General features: G+C 65.2%; 2 protein-coding genes across 5 annotated transcripts; one reads left to right on the top strand and one right to left on the bottom strand.

The window, feature by feature from the left end:
* Positions 1-51: 51 nt before the first annotated feature.
* SDHC (succinate dehydrogenase complex subunit C) lies at positions 52-10,561 on the bottom strand. Of its 4 annotated transcripts, XM_086609077.1 has the most exons (6): positions 10,531-10,561; positions 6,731-6,787; positions 5,810-5,911; positions 4,985-5,046; positions 2,929-3,092; positions 52-1,016 (listed from the first exon to the last, which is right to left on the bottom strand). In XM_086609077.1, exons 1-6 carry the CDS (start codon positions 10,548-10,550, stop codon positions 912-914), a joined length of 510 nt encoding a protein of 169 aa, XP_086465203.1. In that variant the 5' UTR covers positions 10,551-10,561; the 3' UTR covers positions 52-911. The 4 variants fall into 4 exon arrangements, with proteins under 4 accessions (XP_086465203.1, XP_086465205.1, XP_086465206.1 ...); XM_086609079.1 differs by lacking the exon at positions 6,731-6,787 and having other exon boundaries at positions 10,531-10,558; XM_086609080.1 differs by lacking the exon at positions 6,731-6,787 and having other exon boundaries at positions 4,991-5,046; positions 10,531-10,558.
* Positions 10,562-11,808: 1,247 nt separating this feature from the next.
* Positions 11,809-13,520, top strand: MPZ (myelin protein zero). The gene is made up of 6 exons (XM_086609580.1): positions 11,809-11,872; positions 12,406-12,572; positions 12,666-12,879; positions 12,960-13,095; positions 13,209-13,269; positions 13,416-13,520. Exons 1-6 carry the CDS (start codon positions 11,809-11,811, stop codon positions 13,518-13,520), a joined length of 747 nt encoding a protein of 248 aa, XP_086465706.1.
* The last annotated feature ends 4,198 nt before the right edge of the window (positions 13,521-17,718 follow it).

The following is a 17,718-nucleotide window of genomic DNA, read 5'->3' as shown; positions in this document are numbered from 1 at the left end:
TTCGCCTCCGCGCAGCGTCGGGCACAGACGACAAACTCAGCGGCTCCGTGGGAAGGATCAAGGCTGCTTTATTGCAAAGTGGACGAGTGACAAGTGCTGAAGTGGGAGCCAGTGGCAACACGCAACTGGAAAAGCACATTCCTCTCCGTCATGCCAGAGACGGAGCAACTTCCTAACGGGGGAAAATTGGATGTTTTCAGGGACAGGGGCTCGAGGGCCCCAAAGCTGCCTGAATCACCACCGGTGAAGGGTGAGGAGCAGGACTGAAGCGCTGCAGGTCTGAGCAACCCATCCCAGCCGGCTCAGGCTGCCGGGCTCGGAAAGCACAGGCTCTCGCTGCGGCACCCGGATGGCACTGATCACCCATTCCCCTCACGGGTGCTGGCGTTGGCAGCTCCGCCTGCTCTCCCTGCCCTGGCACAGGCTGCCTCAATGGAGATGCTTGTCCTGTGCCAGGCCTACACACACCCCACCAGCCGTCCCCAAGCCCACTCGGGCCTGCAGGGACACAGATTCAGTATTGTCTCACGCTTGGGGACAGAGCAGAGAAAAGAAACGCCCTGGAGTTTGCCTGGAAGAGGCCAGGCAGCTCCCTGCAAGTGACTGAATGTGCCAGGATCGGCTGTTAATTTGTGCCTGGCTTTCCGTGGCTGCTCGGGCATGCGGCACAGCAGGAGGCAGCCCAGCCTGGCCCCCCCCCGCTAAGAGGGGTCAGCACGCGACCCGGGCTAATGAAAAGCAACTCTGATCATCCACGAGATTTGTGAGCAGGGGAAGCACCACCTTCCCCAAAGATTTGTAGTTACTCGGGAGCCTGTCCTCCTGCCTCCCTCTCCACGCACGTCTTGAAGTAGGCCAGAATGGAGCAAATCTTCCAAAAAAAGGGGGAGGCCATCAACAAGGAGGCACCTTCACATCGCCGCAAGGCCGGCAGAGGAGAGCAGGGTCAAGATCAGGACCAGCACCCCAGACTGGTTGACTTGCGGGATCTTCAACCCCTTGCCCAAGTCCCATGCCTGCGGGAGAGAAGAGACACAGCAGGGTTAATTCAGCAGGGCTGGGACACTCTCAGACGGTGGAAGTGCCAGACACGGGCAGACAGGCACCTCTTTCTGCGGAGAGCCTTTGGACCGCCGGGCACAGATCAGAGGGAGGGGTGCAAGTGTCCGTCGCTGCAGGGCAATGGGCAGGGGTCTCCCTGGGTGCAGGTACACGTGCTCCATGCCAGAGGAAGCTTATCCCCCACCAAGCCCCGCCATCTACCAGCAAAGCCACCCGCGAGCTCTCCCTAATCCCCACCCGCCGCAGCGCGCCGGGTTCACTTCAAAAGCGGCAGCTGCTCCCCGCTGGCGTCTCTCCTGCTGACAGAAATGGGTTACGGAGCACCGCGCGGATCCCGGCAGCGCAGCATCCCCGGGCACGGAGCCGAGCGGGTGGCACGAGCTGCAGCCCCCAGCACCTCTGCGTACACCCCTGGGGTACAGTGCCAGCCTGGACGGCAGGGAGGGGTGCTGGAATGCACCCCAGGGCTGAGCGTCCTCGGCTCCCAGGTATCACAGATGGGCTTGCACCTCTCACCTGGCTCTGGCCGAGGGAGAGCGGGTGGCCGAGGGCACCCTGGGGGGCACACACCTCCTGCCAGCCTGCCAGCAAGCCCCAAGGGCTCGGAGCAGAGAAGCACCGGAGGCAGAAGTGCTGAACTGAACCTGCTCCCTGTTGACTCCCCTTCTGCCACTGACGGGCTGCGCTCCTGAGCGCGGCCGGGAGCCAACGCTGCCGGTTCCCTTCTCGGACAATTTAATTGTCTCCCTGATATACACGTGCCGAGACTCCGGCACGCACTCGACTCACGGTGCTCGGAACGAGCAGCCAGTCACGACTGCTCCACTTGCCCGGCAGCGTCTCCACGAGCGAGAGGGGCTCAGCCGGCCGCACGCCCTGCGCTCCAAGACCTCGTGCGACGATGAGTGCTTGGGAAGCGGATAACGAGCACTCGCGGCGCTGCCAGCCGGCTACCGGCCACCCCGAGGACCCGCAGAGGGGGCTCCTCTCGCAGCACACAGCTGCTGTTCGCCTCCCGGCCCCCGACACGAGCACCTCGTAACAGCTGCTCTCGGGTACAGGAGACGACATCCAACAGTGCTCAAGTCCCGTGTTTCCACGCTGGAAACACTGGAAGCCGTCAGCGCCCACAGCGTGAGCCCACGTCTGCGGCGTGGCTCCACACGTGACGCTCCCCCTGCCCAGAGCAGAAGGATCGTGTCACACTCTGGGCCAGCTGCCTTTGCAATTTGCTGCCGTAAAACCGAACCTATCTGGAGCTACGGAAAACACAAAAATCAACTACAAAAAGCAGCACATCTTGTACTATTCCCAGCAAGAAACTCTCGGCTCTCCAGCTCCCCTCCTTCATCAAACACAGGAAGCTCGGTTGAACGGAGCTGCTGGTTCCTCACTTCAGCCCCGGGCAAACATCACAGGTGACTTTCTGCGCAGGCAGCGCTGTCTCCAACCCTCTGCCACGCGTCTTCTGGGCTCATTGAACACTGCAGAGCACTGGGAGGACCACAGCGCAACGGCTGCACGATGAGGGTGAGAGAACGAGCAAGGGGTGGCACCGGCGCAGGGCTCCAGCCCGCGGCTCCGCAGGCACGTCCCCGGCTGCAGCGCTGCTCCTGCCACCCGTTCGTCTCCCGCCGCCGAGGCGCAGGGAGACGCTTCCGCCAGCTGTGCCGCCCGGCGAAGCACCAGCACAGCGATGCTCTCTGCAACTTAAACGTACCCAAAAATAGCACCGAGTTTCTGAAGCGCTTGAGGTGACTAATTCCCACTTCCAAGGGCACCTTCCCAGATGCTGCGCTGCTGCTCCGGCAGTCAGCAGACGCTTCCCTTCCATCACACCCCCGGCCCCTCGGGGAGGCTACTCACAAGGTGTCGGACTCCATTCCAGGTGTGGTAGGTGAAGGGGAACGCCAGAGCGAACTTGGCAGAGTAGATGAGCGCAGGCCCCAGGCTGAGCGACTTCACCATGGCCAGGTAGTGGGGAAACTGCTCGGGGAGCAGCAGGGCGGCCAGGCCGAACAGGGAGACTCCTGGGAAAGACAGAGCCCACAGGTCAAGCCAGCAGAAGCGACACCAACCCCTCGCTGCCCGCAAAGAGCCCCAGGTCGCCTCTGTGTCTCTGGTTTGGTGACATGGCCAGAGCCACCACCAGCTCTTGGCGGCCTGCGAGGGAGGAGGGAGAAGGGCTCTGCCCGTTTGGCAGCAGCACCAGCTGCACCGTGACAGCGAGCGCTCAAACTGGGGCAGCAACGCCCTGAGTCTGGGTCCTGCGCCAGGGGCTGCGTTACGCCCAGAGACCAAACTGGGGTGACCTCACGCAGCTGCAGCCAAAGCAGCCCAAACTCAAGGCTCGAGGGACAATGAAGTTTGGAAAGGTAAGGTGGCAACTCCTCAGCAAGGACCCCAGATCCACGTCTCGGGACAGACACCCCTCTGCTGCCAGTCGCCGACACAGGCAGCGACCCAGCCAGGGTGCCTTGGCGGGCACCGGCAAAGGAACCGGCAGACAAAGGGACGGCCTGACCCGCGTGGCTGCGCTCGCTGCAGGAGCCGCAGCGGCTTCTCCTCCTCCTTTCTAGGCCAAGAGGGTTTCTCCAGATGGTGCTGCCAAAAGAACGGGAACGACTGCAGCCAGCAGTCAGCCACGTCGCCATCCACCCTCCGCTCAATAGCGCCCGATGCCACCGCAGCACGGCAGCTCGCGCGCCGCGGCCGCGGCCGGCACTGGCAGCGGGAGTCAACCAGCTGCTTCCTCGCTCAGCCACTTGTCTCCTCAACGGCCTTTGTGCCCGCCCTGCCAGGAGCGCAGGACGTCAGAGGCTCCTGTAATTCCAGGCCTTGATGGAGACGAGTTGAACGCTTCCCCCTCCGTCCCCCGGCTGCGGAGCTGCGGCCGGTGAAGCGATGTTCCTCTGTGCTCCACCAGCCGGGGAAGGGGATGGTTTCCCCCCCGGCAGGGGCTGATGGATCGGAGCAGAACGGGAACAGTGAACCTGCCAGCTCGGCCCGTCTGACAGCAAGCCGACGGGCACTGCAGCCCACAGGGCCGGGCACGTCCTGAGCTGCTGGAGGTAAAATCCCAAAGCGGGGCGGTGCCAGCACGCAGCCTTTCTGGCAGCTCTCACGGCTGCCGTGCAGTGCCCTGGGTGCACACAGAGCGGGGCACGCAGCCACCCGGAGGAGCCAGCTGGGCTCACGGGGTGCACGCAGGCAAAGTCGCCTTGCCTCGCTCGGAGCAGGCAGCCATGAGCTGCTCTCCCGCAGAGAATGTGCGCTGGCAGCACAGAGAGCCAACCGTGCCCTGGGCTGCACCCAGAGCAGCGTGGGCAGCGGGTCAAGGGAGGGGATTCTGCCCCTCTGCTCTGCTCTCATGAGACCCCACCTGGAATACTGCGTTCAGCTCTGGAGTCCCCAGGACAAGAAGGACATGGAGCTGCTGGAGCGGGGCCAGAGGAGGCCACGGAGATGATGGGAGGGCTGGAGCACCTCTGCCATGGAGACAGGCTGAGAGAGTTGGGGCTGTTCAGCCTGGAGAAGAGAAGGCTCTGGGGAGACCTTCCAGCACCTTCCAGTACCTGAAGGGGCTACAGGAAAGCTGGAGAGGGGCTTTGGACACAGGTGTGGAGTGACAGGACACGGGGCAATGGCTTTAAACTGGAAGAGGGGAGATTTAGACTAGATTTAAGGAAGAAAATTTTTACAATGAGGGTGGTGAAACACTGCCCAGTTGCCCAGAGATGTTGTGGCTGCCCCATCCCTGGAGGTGTTCAAGGCCAGGTTGGATGGGGCTTTGAGCAACTGAAGCTGGGGACAGAGGAGAGAAAACATCCACCTGGAGTCATGTCTCCGAACCAGGCAGAGGGGTCTTCCCTCCCGCCGCCCCCGCCCTCCATCGCCACGAGCAGACGAGAGGTGCACGCACCTAAGCTCAGCGCCACGCCGGTGCCCCGGTGCGTGATGGACATCGCCATGGGCAGGGACCACCTGCAAAAGAACCAACCTCGTCAGCAAAACAGGGCACACCACCAGGGAGGCCTCCGAGGCCGCGGGACCAAGCACAGCCCGTCTGTTCCTAGACAGCTCCGTGCTGCTGGGCGGGTATTTCTGCACCCGGAGTTATTCAAGGAATCCAGCCAGAGCAAAAGGGGAGAGACAGGAGAATTTGCAGAGGCAGCTTGGGAATGGCAAATGCCACTGGCACCGGTCTGGAAAGGGGAAGGGCGTTTGCTGAGAAAGCTTAAAAGGAGATGAAACAGGAGAAGACTGTAAGGCTCCTGCAGTTCAGGAACAAAGGGGCAGGGTGTGGGCATCCAGGCTCATGGACAAACCTGGAAAGGTGACAGAGGCAGCCCCAAAGAAGCCGTCACCTCTCTGAGGGAACCTGAGAGCCCCAAGTTGGCCTCCTGCCTTCACCCCCAAGGACCACCATCCCCACAGCGGGACACGCTGCTCTGCACAACCGCCCTCCACGGAGGCAGCCGCCTCTCAGCAGCACGTCTGGAAACGCTGCCCTGCCAGGGGCGCAGCTCTGGGGGGACTGTACCCCTCCACAACACCCCCTACAAAAAAGTGAGTGTCGCCAACTCCGTGGGGGAGGCTGCGATTCCCACACGCAGCTCGGACCGTTCGCAGCACCATGCAGAGGGTCCCCCCATCCTCTGCCCGAAGCGGCAGCGGGAACATGCACAGCCCTCCCACCCACGGGTGCCTCTGGGGACGCGGCCGTCGTGTGCCAAGGGGCTCTTACTTGTAAATAGTGACATGAGGGGACAAGGGGCGATTGGACTTGGTGTTCTTCTCCCAGAAGCGCGTCATCTCCTCCTTGGCCGTTGTTCCCATCGGGACAACGCTGCAAAAGAAGAGGAGGTGCGGAGAGACGGGCAGCGTTTCACCCCTGCCCGCTCCACTGGGCACTGCCACACTTTCCACCCTGCAAGACACGAGTTCCTGGTGGACACTGACTGCAGCAGCACAAAGAAGGGCTCCAGCTGTGCGCGGACAGGGGCACGGAGTGGATCAAGGAGAGGATCAAGGAGAGGATGGCTGCCAGCGCTCCCGGGTGAAGAACAATAACGCAGGGTGGGAAGCTGCTGCACAGGAATCCACTGAGCCAGCGGGGCCGCGCCACCCCCCGCAGCGCCACCCAAATCAGGGTATGGGATGTCAGATAAGGCGTTATGTAACACTGATAACATGCAACCTGCTCTTTACTGCCACGGTAATTGCACGCTGCACCAAATAAAGAGCTTGTAATTTAATGTGCCTGAGATTACACAGCAATTACACTTACAGCCCAATTTAGCAGAAAATTACTCTCTCTCCCTCAGCCCGGCAGCACAAAGTTCGGGAACGAGAGGGCTTCTGCGGCTCCCAGCCCTCCTCAGGCACAAAGCTGCCGCGCAGAGCGGCACGGAGGGGCGACAGGGGTACCCCCACCTCCGTGAGAGACCCCAGCCCGCCTCTGCGGCCAGCCAGGCTCTCCCTTCACCCCTGCCCACACCCCCCAGCCCCTCCATAAACAGGCTGCTCCCTCGCGGCGGCACCAACGCACGGTGTGGGTTGACCGGAGTCACTAAGCGGATGGAGCACACACACGCCCCAAAGCCTGAGATGGGATCCCTTGGGGAAGAACTTAATCCCGTTATTCCCAGTAAAACCTCGGACTCACTGTCGCACAGAAAGGCCGGGGCCGAGCCGAGCCAGCAGGAGCTGCCGACCGACACACCTGCAAGAGAGAAGACAGGAAGGCTTTGTGAGCGCCAAACTCGCGGCTGGAAACACCAGCAAGATGGGGCTGGGGAGGGGACTCGCCGCTTCGGTAGGTTTTATCTTAAAATCGATCTTAACACGAGGGGATCTGGGCTGCTCCTCCACAAATCTTCCCTCTCTCACACCGGCTCTTAACTCGAGCCTCTAGACTCTGCCCAGGGTTCAATCCTGACAACACCCTGGGATTAGTCGACTCGGCTGCGACACCTTGGCTGTAAGACAGACACAAACAGCACCCGAAGCTCCCGGCTACGCGGGGGCAGCCCATCCTTCACGCTCGCTACAGCAATTACCAGGGCGGGCGGCACACGGCCCCGGAAAGGCACATGTGCCAAGCTGCGCAGAAAGGGCTGGCTCAGGCCACCGCTCTCCACGTGTCCAGGAGGAAAACATCAACCCTCTCTCCTCCAAACGCTTGTTTTCGTTACAGCGTTTTGCTGCTGCTGTTCATTAAGCTCCGCGCACCGGCGAGACGGGCGGTCGCTGCCGCAGCCCGGCGCACGCGGAGTTTCAGCCGCGCCGAGGCTGGGGGCAGGAGGTAAAAAGGGATTTTGTGGTGCCCGAAGGAGTGGGAGTCGCTCTCGGCAGAGCATTGTGGTAACAGAGACTCTGACATTCGAGGGCATCTCTCCAGGAACGAGGAGGAACAGGCCCCGGCCCAGCACCGCTCGAGCTTTTGCAGATGTGGGCTGGAATCTGCGGCAGCCGCTCCGCTCCGGGACAAAGCGTAACGGGCAGCGCCGCCGTTCCTGACGGCGCGACCAGAACGAGGTGTGTCAGAACATCTGGCGCGCTCTTCCGCGGCACGACCACAAACACTAATTAATCTTCTCAAAGGTTCAAGCATCTGCACCAGCATCTCCTGCTGTTTCATTAACGGAGGCAGACGAATGACGCTCCGCTGCTCTTCAGTTGTCCTGCAGCTGGTCTCGAGGACATGGCAGGAAAAACATCCAGAGGTCAGCTTCCCACCAGGTGTAAACGCAAAACAAAAGTCATCATTATTAATCACTCTGAGTTCCTGTGTAAATGATAGTTAGGATGTTTCCTTTCAAAATCCTGCCTCGTGTCCAAAGGCTTGACTTTAAACACAGCAGGTTTTTAGGAAGGCATCCCAGTTGGATGTGAGAATTTTCGGCAATGCAGAATCCACCCCACGCTGCAGCAAAAATCCTTCTTTGAACCCTCCCTAGTCCATCAACGTGCCCCTGCAGCGCAGCCTGACAGAGACCGAGAGCTTCGGGGACGCGGCAGCGCCTGAGCCCCACCAGACCTCCACCAAGCCCAGTGCCGCGGCCGAGAGCAGATCCCAGAGAAAAGCCTCCGGAAACACACGGGAGCGCCCCCACCACGCGCAGCTGATGCGCTCCCTGAGCCAGAGGGTCTCGGTCCACAACAGACCACCCTGCCGCCTCCCAACCCCCCAACTTCCAGCACAGACTGGCGCGGTTTGAGTGGGCACAGAGCTCCAGCTCCTGCCTGTCCCGAGCCCCCCGGCTGCTGCCTCCCAGTTCTTGGGCGGCGGAGGAGGCGAACGATAAATCTCTACCTGCAGACCATTAACGATTTACACCCCTCTCTCGCCCCCCTCAGCCCTCTTTTCCAGACTAACAGGCCCGACCTCCTCCATCTCTCCTACGGCAGCCGCTCAGCACCTTTTCCGGGGGCCTGGGAAGAGCAAGGGCTGGCTCCGAATCACACACCATGTTCAAAACGAGAACAAAACCCACATCGCACTCGCGTTTTTTCAGAGCTAAACTCCTCAGCTAGAACTCCCCATTTTAATATTTTGGTTTCAGATGCAAAGCATCACGTCTTGCTTCAGTGCCACGACTACTGCTTGCAAAACGCAGCCCTCCAGCTGGGCAATCGAGGTCGCTCTGCACCAAGGACCTGTCCTCCTCGTTATTTATCACTCTCTAAGCTGTTCCATCATCTCCTGCGCTCCCTCCATTAACTTGCATTTTCTTCCAGATCACTGACAAACACGTTTTTTTCAAAAGAAGACTCAGCCCTACAACAGGATCCTCCAGACGCCCGCTGAGAGCTTCCCACAGCACCACAGCCACCGCCGGCCCTGCCCCGCGCCCGAGGAGGGCACAAAGACTCGGGGGGGGCACGGTGTTAAATACCGGGGACTTTACAGAGCACAGCCGCTCGCGCGGGGCTGGAGAGGGACAAGTGAAAAGGAGCCACTCAAACCACACATCTGTAAACAGATGGAACAGCACTGGCTGCTCACACCCACCACGCAGCCCCGGTAGCTCAGGAGGAGAATTTTGGAAGTCTTGGGGGACAGCTCTGGAGCAGCACCAGCTCAGCGTCACGTCGACAGACACCGCTGATGTTTATCCTGCAAGGCAGGTCTATAAAAACCACCCAGATCTCGCTGCGGAGGAGGCAAAGGAGAAGTGATCAGACATGCTGTTTCATCTGACAGGCGGAAGCAGACACGAGCTGAAGTTGCCAGGCTGCAACGCAGAGCGAGCGACTCGTTTTTCAAGCAGCGGCTGCGGGACGTCCGCCCCAGCAAGCGCCAGTCCCCTCCGCTCCCGCCGCTGGCAGCTCCTGCCTCTCAACAAACCCGCACACGCGACACGGCGCTTTCCACAAAAGCAGGACGGCTCCGACCGCTGCTGCAAACAGAATACATTAAGAGCCTGAAATCCCAAACATTGTCTCCGCGCTGATATCAAAGAGAATGTCGGGAACAGGGGGGCTGGGACGGGGGCAGTCACAGCCTCGAGGAGGCCCAGAGAAGCTGTGGCTGCCCCATCCCTGGCAGTGTTCCAGGCCAGGTTGGATGGGGCTTTGGGCAACCTGGTGTAGCAGAGGGTGTCCCTGCCCATGGCAGAGGGGTGGAACTGGGTGATCTTTAAGGTCCCTTCCAACCCAAACCAGTCTGTGGTTCTAACTTTCCGGTGGGGGTAGCAGATGGGAAAAGGCACCTTCAGGCCAAGCAAACCCAACGCCCTTCCCCACCCGCTCAGCACCGCGTCCTCCTGCGCGGGATCGCCGAGCTCCTGCGGCGCCAGCGGCACCCCGTCGGGTGGCCCTGAGGGGTGGGGGGCACCCCCAGCGCCAGCCGGGGGCAACATGGCCGTTTGTGCACCCAGTCACGGCCACGGGAGCCACCGGAGCCACCGGAGCCGCGACGGGGGGCGGGAAGGAGCGGGACCGCCCCCTCGGCAGCCACAAAGCGCCCGATCCCAGCCCCGCAGCTCACGGCGGGCTCCGCCACCCGCGCCCCGGGGGTGCCCGCCGCGGCGGGGCGGCTCCGTGCAGCCGCCCGCGGGGGCGACGCCTCACCGGCCGCCCGCACCGCCCGACACACACCGCGGGGCGAGGGGCGGAGCGGCGGCGCCTCCGGAGCCCGGAGAACGGCCGTGCCTGACGGCGGGGGCCGGCCGGGGCACGGCGGGCCCACGGGCGGGGGGGCGCGGCCCGCCCCCGCCCCGGGGCCGTTACCCGCGGGAACGGGGGGGCGGGAACCCGTCCCGGGACGGGGCCCCCACGGCCCGGCCCGCCCGGGGCCCCGTGGCGGCTCCGGGGCGCCCGCGGCCCCGCCGGGCCCCGCCCCGCCGGCCCGGCCCGGCCCAGCGGCGGCGCTCGGCCCCTCCGCGACGGGCAAACCGGCCCGGCCGCTCCCGGCGCCGCAGGTCCCGCCACGGCGCCCGGCCCGGCCCTCCCGGGAGTCACCTCAACGCCAGCGCCGCCATCTTGGAGCGCCCCGCACGCCGGAAGCGGCCGTGACGCACTTCCGCCCCCGCCGCCCGTTACACCGCGGGGCTGCGCGGCGGCTCCGGGCTGCGCGTGACACCCCCGTGCCCCACCAGAGCTCCCCGTGCCCCCCCGTTACCGCCCCCGTGTCCCCAGAGCTCCCCGTGCCCCCCCAGAGCTCCCCGCTCCCCCAGAGCTCCCCGTGCCCCCCCTGTTACCGCCCCCGTGCCCCCGAGCTCCCCGTGCGCCCCCGTTACCCCCCCCGTGCCCCCCTGGCACAGCACATCCCGCCCCCGAGCCCCCCCGTTACTGCCCCGTCCCCCCAGAGCTGCCGGGGCCGGGCCGGGGCCCTGCGGCCCACCCGGACCCCCGCCCGCCCCTGCGATGGGGACGGCGGCGCAGGGCAACCGGGCAGCCCGGTGCCCCCTCCCCAGCCGCAAACCCTCCGGGGTGGCACTTCCCGAGGAAAAGCCCCTGCGCGGGACACTGGGAGCTTTTCACCCCAAAACACCGCGTGCCCCAGCCGGCGGGAACCCGCCGGGGGTCGTTGGGCGGATTCCTGCTCCGGGCCTGGGCATGGTGGCACCTTGGTGGCTCCTCTGCACCCCACGGGGACGGACGTGCCCCTCGTGCCACGGCTGGAGCCCGGGGGAGCATCCATGGCCCCCCGATGGGTCCGGAGCAGAGGCTGCCGGGAGCGTGCTTGGCCCGAGGTGGCAGTGCCAGCCGGGAGCCCTGCACGGTGGGCCCGGAGTGGGATCGCACTGGAGGATGCCGGCAGCCGGCCCGTGGCCCCAGGACGGGACGCACCGGTGGCCCGCGGTGTGGCTGGCACTGGACCCCGAGCCCTGCCAGGCACGTCTGTCCCTGCAACCAACCGGAGACCGCGGCCGTGTGCTGGTGCCGGTGCCGTCCGGCTCCAGCCGCATTCCTGCTGAGCCACCTCCGCTGCAGGCGGGAATGCGGCTGGACAAAGGGTGCTGTGTGCCCGGCCCCCCCGCTGCGTGCTTCCCCCTCCCCACCCATCACCTCACTAAATGCCCCCTTTCAGCCCGGGGTGCTCAGCACCCCCGGCCCCCACCGCCCCAGCTGCCCAGTGCCCATTGGCCCGAGGACGGGTCACCGCTGGCATCATTCGGCACTGCTTGCTCTTAAACCTCAGCCCCCATCCCTCCGGCACCCTTCGGCACGCTGCTGGGCCCCGCACACCGCCAGCCCTCCATGCGGCTCGGAGCCGGCCAGTGACAGGCAGCCACCATGTCGCAGGGTGCCAGGGGCAGCAGCAGCCTCCTCCTCCTCACCGGGCTCCTCTCAGCGCTGGGTAAGCTGGGGATGGGGACAGGGAACCAGGGCTGCTGGTCCCGAAATCCAGATCCTGGGTGGTGGAGGGTAACGGGGACTCCAGACCCCTGGGAGGTGGCCATGGGGCTGGCAGCCACCCACCTGTCTGCTTTTGGGACCGTCACCAGCGGCGGCCGTGCTCTGGGGACGTACCTGCTGCCGTGCCCCGGCTCCTATTGCAGGGCTGCAAGGAGAATCCCAGCACCAGCCACCTCCCTGGGCATGGGAGAGGGGTGCTGGGTGCTGGACCCAACCCTGCCAGGGTCCCTGGGCATCAGCTGGCACTGCGACACGGTCCCCTTCAAGCCAGCCGTGGGGACACCGGGACAGAGGCTCCCTGCAAAGGCACCCGCGGTGGCACAAAGAGCTGCTGTCCCCTGCCAGCTCTTGTGCTTTCTCGCGGGCACAAAAGCCCTTTGGTGGCAGCACAGGGCTGGCGTGGGGGTGCAGACCTGCCGGCGGCCCCGTGCCAGGGGTTCCCTGCGGGGCTGATGGGTTTGTGCCCCCTGGCAGGGCCATCCCCGACGTTGTCCATCCACGTGTACACGCAGCGGGAGGTGCACGGCACCGTTGGCTCCCACGTCACCCTCTCCTGCAGCTTCTGGTCCAGTGAGTGGATCTCTGAGGACATCTCCATCACCTGGCACTTCCAAGCTGAGGGGTCCCGTGACAGCATCTCTGTAAGCGCCAGCTCCGCTTTGGCGCGCGAGGTGGCCCTGCCGTGCCTGGAACCACCGTGACCCCGATGTCTGTGTGTCTGTCCCCATCGCTAGATATTCCACTACGCCAAGGGCCAGCCCTACATCGATGATGTGGGCACCTTCAAGGAGCGGATGGAGTGGGTGGGCAACCCCCACCGCAAGGACGGCTCCATCGTCATCCACAACCTGGACTACACCGACAACGGCACCTTCACCTGTGACGTCAAGAACCCCCCTGACATCGTGGGCAAGTCCTCCCAGGTCACGCTCTATGTCTTCGAGAAAGGTACGGCGCCGGCGGTCCCCTTCCTCCTCAGTTTCCCTGCTCCAGCCAGGGGACCTGATGGGGCACTGGTGCTCCCACAGTGCCCACCCGCTACGGCGTCGTGCTGGGATCCATCATCGGTGGGGCTCTGCTGCTGGTGGCCGTGGTGGTGGCCCTCGTCTATCTCATCCGCTACTGCTGGCTGCGGCGGCAGGCAGTCCTGCAGCGACGGCTGAGGTGAGCCCCACTGCCCCATCGGGGCACGACCACCCTGAAATGGGGCTGCTGGGTGGGACCAGCCTGGGGTTGGCGTTTCTGAGCTGCTTTTTCCCTTTCTGCCCCAATTTTAGCGCCATGGAGAAGGGGAAGCTGCAGCGGTCGGCCAAGGATGCGTCCAAGCGCAGTCGGCAGGTGAGCGCCGAGGGGTTGGGGGGACACAACAGCCTGGCCAGGGGGCGGCAATTCCCTCTCCTACTTTTTGGGATGGGACGAGAGGCTGCGGGGCAAAGCCCCCGGGGCGGGGGTACCACGGTGCCAACGCTGCCTCGTCGCCGCAGGCACCTGTGCTCTACGCCATGCTGGACCACAGCCGCAGCACCAAGGCGGCGAGCGAGAAGAAAGCCAAGGGAGCCCCGGGAGACTCCCGCAAGGATAAGAAATAGCGGTTAGCAGGCAGGGAAGGTACCGTGGAGGCGGGCGCCGGGGCACCCCGGCCCCCCAAAGTCGTCATGACCATCGAGATGGAGCTGCGGGGGGAGGCTGCGGAGGCTGCCCGCCCCTCACCTGCCGTCCGCTCCCCCAGCAAGGGCAGCCTCAAGAGCGCCCTGATGAACATCATCAAGCCGAACTCGGGGACCTGACGCCTGGCTGCCGGCGGAGCCGGGGGGGCCAGGACGTGGCCCCCCCAGCTCCGGGAAGCGGCTACCCCAGGGTGCGGGACCCGGCGAGGAGCAGGGTGTGGTCCTCGCCCCAGGTCCCTCAGCCTCGGGGCCGTCCCAGCATCTCCCCACCCCATCCCGAAGCCCCTCGGTTGGTACCTTCCTCTGCGCAACCGCTGCCCTGCCCAGCCCCGGGCACTGATGTAATTTTTCTATCTGAAGACACAAACACTGAATTTTGGGTCTGTCCCCCCTGGGCTGCCTCGGTCCCCCCCTCCCCAGAGACCCGTGGGGTCTCCGTGGGACCGTGCCACCCCAGCCCTCCCCATATCCCCCCAAACCAGTCTCTGGGAGGGTTTCTGTGCCCCCATCGTTGCTCCTTTTCTGGCCGTTTTCTCGTCTCTCCCCGTGACTGAGCCCAAATGACGTCACGGGGTGGCCCCCGCCCCGTCCTCTCCATCCCGCTCCCGTCCCCCATTAACCCTCCCGCCCCGTAACCCCAGCCCCTCTGCGTCGGCCGGAGCCTCGTGGAGGAGGAGAGGCTGCAGCCGGGCTGGAGGAGCTGCCGGTGCCCATCACCCCGGAGCCAGGCGCCATTCCCCGACGTGTTTTTCTATGCCCTGTCCGTGTCTCCCGATCCCCACGGCGCCATTAATAAAACTCACATCTCCAGGACCCCAGTGTCTGCCCTGGCTCGTTGCTGGTCCCTGCTCGAGGTGGGGGTGTCTGCAGCGGGGGCAGAGGGTGGCTGAGCACTTGTGAGCTTGTTGCGTAGGGGCCCACCACCTCCCACAGGGCAAGGGACATCGGTGCCACTGTGCCTCAGTTTCCCCAGGGGTGAGGTGATGTCTCATCAAAGGGTGTCCTTGTGGCACCCCAGGGACCCCCACTTGGTGAGTGAGGGCTGTCCCCGAGGCCACCCATAATGGGTGCGCCCCACCCTAGGGCCACCTTCCCCCTCATCCCCATCCAGCCGTTAATTAAAGTCACTCCAATTAACACAGAGGCCAAGTCTCATGTCCTGCCCTGGGCACAGCCCCGGGGTGGGCAGGGGTCTCCCTGGGGCAGGTGGGGGTCTCACTCCACGGCCATTGCTCAGCCGGTGGTGACTGTCACCATCCCAGCAGCGGGGCTTATGGCTGGGGGGGCGGCCAGGGCGACGGGTGACTGCGCTGGAGCGGAGTGGGAGCGCTCCCACGCCAGGGCTCGGTGCCAGCCCCCAGCCCCATCCCGCCACTGCACCACCCGACTCCGCACGGGGCGCACCGGGAGCGCTCGCTCCCACACCGACACAGCCGAGGCCCCGCGCTGCCCCCCCGGCCCTGCTGCCAGGTCTATAATTGACTTTTCCCTAATAAGTCTGCGGAGCGAGCGGGGGCCGAGCCCCAGCGCCGGCACCCCCGGCACGTCCCCTGGGCCCTGCCTCTCCCTTGGCCCCGATGCTGTTTTTCTTTCCAGGGAGCTATTTCTGCCAACGCGCCGCGGCTCCGTGCCGGGTCCCAGCGTCCTGGGTCACCCCGTGGCATCAGGCACCGCAGGGACTGGCCCCCACAGCCGCCTGGCGCCCGATCCCAGTGCGAATCCCGCACGAGGCTTTATTTGAACCACCCCAAAGCACCTTTTTCTCGTCACCAGCAGGTACCTCCTGCGGCTGCTCTCGGCGGTGCTGGGGAGCCAGGGCTGGGAACAGCTACCAAAGCCGGCTCCAAGCAAAACTTTGATGCCCGGAGGGACACGGCACTGTGAGGCCTTCATCCCCAGAGGAAGAGGAGCAAGCATCTTTTGTTGCTGCTGCAAAGAGCAGTGGAATGGGAAATGAGGCGGCGGCTCCAGGGGCGGCTCCGGGGGCTGAGACCCAGCGGCTGATAAATGAAGCAGAATTTCACGGGAAAGACCCCAAATGTGAGGGTGACGGGAGATCCTGGGGGGTTGGAGCCATTCCCAAAGTGCCAGCCAAGAGGCCCCATCCCAAGGGGGAAAATCCTCCACCCACATCCCAGAGACATCCCTGTCCGTGCCCCCCCCCAGGTGAGAACAGCCTGGCCCCAGGGACCTGCAGGGCTGTTTTTAACAGGGGGGGCTCCAACCCAGCCCCCCAGAGAACAGGGACCTGGGGGTCCCACCGGCCCTCCCACAGAGCACACACCAGCCCGGCTCCTCTTCCCGGATGGTTTATTCTTTACACATGCTAAAAGCCCCCCCCAGGCGAAGGGACGGTGACAACGACAGGAGTGTGGGGAGGGGGCAGTGCGAGGACGAGGAGCTCTGGTTTCCCGTGGGGGGCTGCAGCCTGCAGCAAGACCCGTCCCCCTCAGTGTCCCATCCCCTGGGACAGGACAGGGGCTTCCCCTGCTCGGGGGACACTGGACCCCCCCCCCAGCACAACCTCGGCAGCCGGTGTCATCGTCACGGACAGGAAAATCAGGGCTGTCCCAGGGAAAAGGGCATTTCCGAGCCATCCCCTCGCACAAGGGCCACCACCACTCTGGGGGACACGGGACTCAGTGGTGTCCCCCCCAACATCAACCCCCCAGCTTCACCCGGGTCCTGGCTCAGGGGTGGGCGAGGGGTAGGAAAGGGCTGAGCCGCCCCCCGGCCCTGCTCACAGAGGATGGGGCAGCTCTGACACGGCAGAGGTCAGGATGCAGCCGTGCCCACGTGCAAGAGTGGGGTGCCCGCCGCGGGCAGGGGGTCTCAGGACCCCACAGCCACTCAGGGCCCCGACTCCTTCTTCCGCTTCTGGAAGCGACGGAATTTGCCCTGGATGGCGAGTGCGGCTTTCTCCGTCTCGGGCGCACTCAGGTCGATGTCGATCTCCTCCTCCTCCTCCACCTTCTTGGGGTCGCCGGCTTTGGCTGGGGGGGGGGTGGGACAGGACAGAGGCTGCCCTGGTTACAGCCTGGCACCCCCAGACTCACCCCAGCACCCAGGGAGCACCCTGACCACCCCCCCCCCTCACAACAGGGGACACCCAGGGGCACCCTATCACCTCCCATCAGGTGAGGGACACGCAGGGGGGCACCTCATCACCCCTCCACCAGGGGAAGGACAGAGTGGGTCCCCAAATCCACCCAGGTGTCACCCCCCCACCATGGTGGGGACACAGATCCTGGAGGTTCCAGGGACGGGAGCAGCCCGTGGGGTCCCAGGCACCGGGGCAGAGCGGGGGTCCCAGGGGGGCATGGGACAGAGGTGACACGGGTGACGGGGCGCCCTGCAGGATGCATCCCGCCGGTGCTGGGGGTCCTCACCTTCCTCCTGCCCGCCGGGGGCCTCAGCCGCGGAGGGGGACTCATGGGGGCTGCGCTGCGGAGAGAACGGGGCGCCCGGGGGTGACACGGGGCCCCCGGCAGCAAACCTGCACCGAGTGGGGCACGGGCTGGGCTTTGCCAGGGACCCCCCCCGGGCCTCCGGGGTCTCTCCCCGCCTCCAGCCACCCCCCGCGCCGGGTGCGGCATCCCCTCCCGCCCCCCCTCTTCCCAGGGCAGCTGCTCTCCCAGCCCGCTGCTAAAAATAAGAGGAAAAGGGAAAAATCCCTCGTCCGGCACCGGCACCGAGCCCCCACCTCGCTCATCGCCGCTCCGGTGCCGGTGCCGCCGCCGCCGCTCCCGGTGTGCGGCGCCCCCCGCTCCGCCGCCTTTATAGGGGCGCGGCTGAGTGACAGCCGCGGGCAGCCAATGGGGCGCAGGGGCGGGCCGGGCGGGGGACCCGCCCCCCCGCGTGTCTAACCCCGCCCCCCCGAGCCTCGACGGCCCGCGGAGCCGAACCGGGGGGGGGTCCCGGGGGGCGCGCGGCCGTCCCCGGGCACCCCGAAGGTGGTGGGTGACACCCGGGAGGTGCCCGGCCCCACTCGGGGGCAGCAACGGCGCCGGCACCTCCCCGCGGCGCCCGAGAACCGGCCGGGGACCTTCCTCCAGGGCACCAGGGGCAGGACGGCCGCGGTGCCCGTCCCAGCACCCGCGTGTGTCCCTTTGCCCACCTG

The sequence above is a fragment of the Tauraco erythrolophus genome, chromosome 3, assembly GCF_009769465.1.
Source record: "Tauraco erythrolophus isolate bTauEry1 chromosome 3, bTauEry1.pri, whole genome shotgun sequence".
Lineage (NCBI taxonomy): Eukaryota > Metazoa > Chordata > Aves > Musophagiformes > Musophagidae > Tauraco > Tauraco erythrolophus.
The sequence above is the reverse complement of the archived record's forward strand: the minus strand, read 5'-3'. Positions and strand labels throughout refer to the sequence as shown.

Coding starts and splice junctions, on each gene's coding strand:
- SDHC (XM_086609077.1), bottom strand. CDS start 10,550: ATGGCGGCGCTGGCGTTGAG. Junction 6,788..10,530: donor ATGGCGGCGCTGGCGTTGAG/GTGACTCCCGGG, acceptor TCTCTCTTGCAG/GTGTGTCGGTCGGCAGCTCC. Junction 5,047..5,809: donor CCTCATGTCACTATTTACAA/GTAAGAGCCCCT, acceptor GTTCTTTTGCAG/GTGGTCCCTGCCCATGGCGA.
- MPZ (XM_086609580.1), top strand. CDS start 11,809: ATGTCGCAGGGTGCCAGGGGCAGCAGCAGCCTCCTCCTCCTCACCGGG. Junction 11,873..12,405: donor CGGGCTCCTCTCAGCGCTGG/GTAAGCTGGGGA, acceptor GCCCCCTGGCAG/GGCCATCCCCGACGTTGTCC. Junction 12,573..12,665: donor GGTCCCGTGACAGCATCTCT/GTAAGCGCCAGC, acceptor CCCCATCGCTAG/ATATTCCACTACGCCAAGGG.